Source organism: Antechinus flavipes, chromosome 2 (assembly GCF_016432865.1).
Source record: "Antechinus flavipes isolate AdamAnt ecotype Samford, QLD, Australia chromosome 2, AdamAnt_v2, whole genome shotgun sequence".
Lineage (NCBI taxonomy): Eukaryota > Metazoa > Chordata > Mammalia > Dasyuromorphia > Dasyuridae > Antechinus > Antechinus flavipes.
The window spans coordinates 636834997-636837119 of record NC_067399.1 but is presented as its reverse complement, the minus strand read 5'-3'; the positions used below and the strand labels follow the sequence as shown (position 1 = coordinate 636837119).

The window sequence follows — 2123 nt, the reverse complement described above, 5'->3', positions numbered from 1 at the left end:
TACAGTGACAAGAAAACCATTAGATCCATGCTGGTTGTCTACAATTTAGACAGTTCAACCTCATTCTCCAGTATTTCCCCCTTCAATCCACCTTCTGCATAGCTTTATATGGAGATTGCCAAGTTATGTCTGTCTACATCTCTCTATTCCTCAGTGATTTCAGTGACTAATCCTACTGCCACTAGAATAAAATGCAAACCCCTTTGTGAGGTGTTTAAAGCCCCTCACATTTGGTTTCAACTACAAGTTTTCCAATGCATACCATTTCTGTCCCACCTCTTCTGGAGGTCCCTTCCAACTGTTGAAATTCTCTGCCCTGATAATTCTCTAACCTAGTGGCCTGCCCAAGGACGTGATCTACTGTGCTCCAGATCCACAGCTACAAAGCATGACTACTCCAATCCATCCCTGCTCCAGAAGAATACACAAAGCTCTGAAAATCCCCTTTATTCACCTCAGAACAGAATGAGTTCTTGAGACTAAGGTATATTTTAGCAGAGCATCTGGCACAGAGGAGCACTTAAGAAATGTTTCTTGATTGGACTTGCAAATGCTGCTCACACAGCTCAACTGGGCGGCGACTCTGTGTTTTCTGCCTGAGAAGCTGAAATGGCTTCAAGAGCACGTTTCCGATGAAGCCTCTCTGCATTGGTGATAGTCATGGGATGCAGAGGGAAAAATCCACAAAGACCTAAAAGCAAGAGAATGTCCACTTGTAAAGACAAAGCCATTGTTTCTCAGGGGGTATCTAGGTAGGGGCACTGAGTCTTGACAGTGAGTCCTAACATAGTGCCTACAGGAAAAGCTAGAACCTGGTCCCCATGACTGTCTAGAGGTAGGTACCACCACCCTCCATTACAAAATGATTAATCTTTCACTCATTTACAGCCTCAAAAAGAGGAAAATAAATTGTAGGAGGTTTGATGTTCCTTGGTCCTGACCCTCAAATTACTAGGGCTATTCCTTTTAGTTGAAAGCAAAATTCAGGCTTTTCAACATTTTTATCACTAGTGGAAATCTATAGTATCTATAAAGGCTACAAGAGGGCTTCTTCAAATTGAAAACCTAAATTGGAGTCATTCCTGGGAAAGAGAAGTTGGTTCATGCAAGGAATGCCCCACACGGATATCATGGGGTACCCCAACCCAGCAGAGCCCCCTAACGGAAGGGAGGGGGGCGGCTGCATTACCCAGAAGCTTCTCCACCGGCTTGGTGAGGTGGGCCCCTGAGCCTAGCCAGTGCTGGATTCTCTCCAGGTTAAGGCCCACGAGCTTCTCCCCGTTTGTGTTGGGCATGGGGTCATAGCAGCCCAGCTGCTCCAGGTAACGACCGTCCCGGGTGCGCTTGTTGTAGGTAGCCACAATGCGGTAGAAGGGTCGGTTGGTGCAGCCGCTGAGGGACAGGCGGATGGCCACATGGCCGGCCCGGTATGTCTTCCAGAGGAGGGGAGCTGCGAGGACATGGCTGGTCAGGGTGAGAAGCCTCTCAGAACGACCCTGGGCAGGGAACCCCGATTCGAAGCCCCATCCCCTTCTCTGCCCATCCAGATTCCCTGTCTTCCCCCCCCCACCCCCGTCCCCCGCCTATCACTGCTTATGTAAGGATGCACATAATAGGGGCTCTCCCTCCTCTGGACCCTAAAACCACCTATGGCTTAAGGCACTCGGAGGGTACTCCCGACAAGAGGAGAGCGAGACGCCACATCCAGGATCGCCAGTGACTTAGGGTCAATGTCGGGGGCGGAAACTAAATTCCATTTGTCCAATCCACGCCCAGCGCTCCGCCTCCTTAAGCCACAGCCTCTTTCAGCATAGGGCCGCGAGCTTCTACTGCGCCTGCGCACAGCGGGCTCGCTGATTAGCCGCACCCACCGGGTCCCGCCTCCCCACGGCCTATTTTCCCTGCCCCCGGTCCTCGTTCTCGGAACCGAAGAAAGCCACAGTGCTTCGCCCCATCCGATAGTCACTCACTCAGCTGGACCATAGTGGGCTAGATGGAGACGAGATTCCAGGAGTCTCTAAGGAGGCCCGCTGGAACTCGGACTTCCGAACGGAGCTTACACCGCCCCAACCAGAGGCGCGTCCTCGCCGCCGGAAGTGAAGGATTCTCCGCTCCTGCGTCTA

At 51.6% G+C, this 2123-nt stretch overlaps 1 protein-coding gene across 1 annotated transcript; it reads right to left on the bottom strand.

Moving 5' to 3' along the window:
* Positions 1-432: 432 nt before the first annotated feature.
* On the bottom strand, positions 433-2123 carry MRPS16 (mitochondrial ribosomal protein S16). The gene is made up of 3 exons (XM_051982166.1): positions 1971-2123; positions 1190-1450; positions 433-691 (listed from the first exon to the last, which is right to left on the bottom strand). The coding sequence occupies exons 1-3, from the start codon at positions 1981-1983 to the stop codon at positions 567-569; spliced, it is 399 nt and encodes a 132-aa protein (XP_051838126.1). The 5' UTR covers positions 1984-2123; the 3' UTR covers positions 433-566.

What these genes read in the sequence shown, in the direction of transcription:
- MRPS16 (XM_051982166.1), bottom strand. An exon ending in GCCGGTGGAGAAGCTTCTGG is followed by an intron (nt 692 to 1,189) that starts GTAATGCAGCCG and finishes TCTTGCTTTTAG; the next exon opens with GTCTTTGTGGATTTTTCCCT.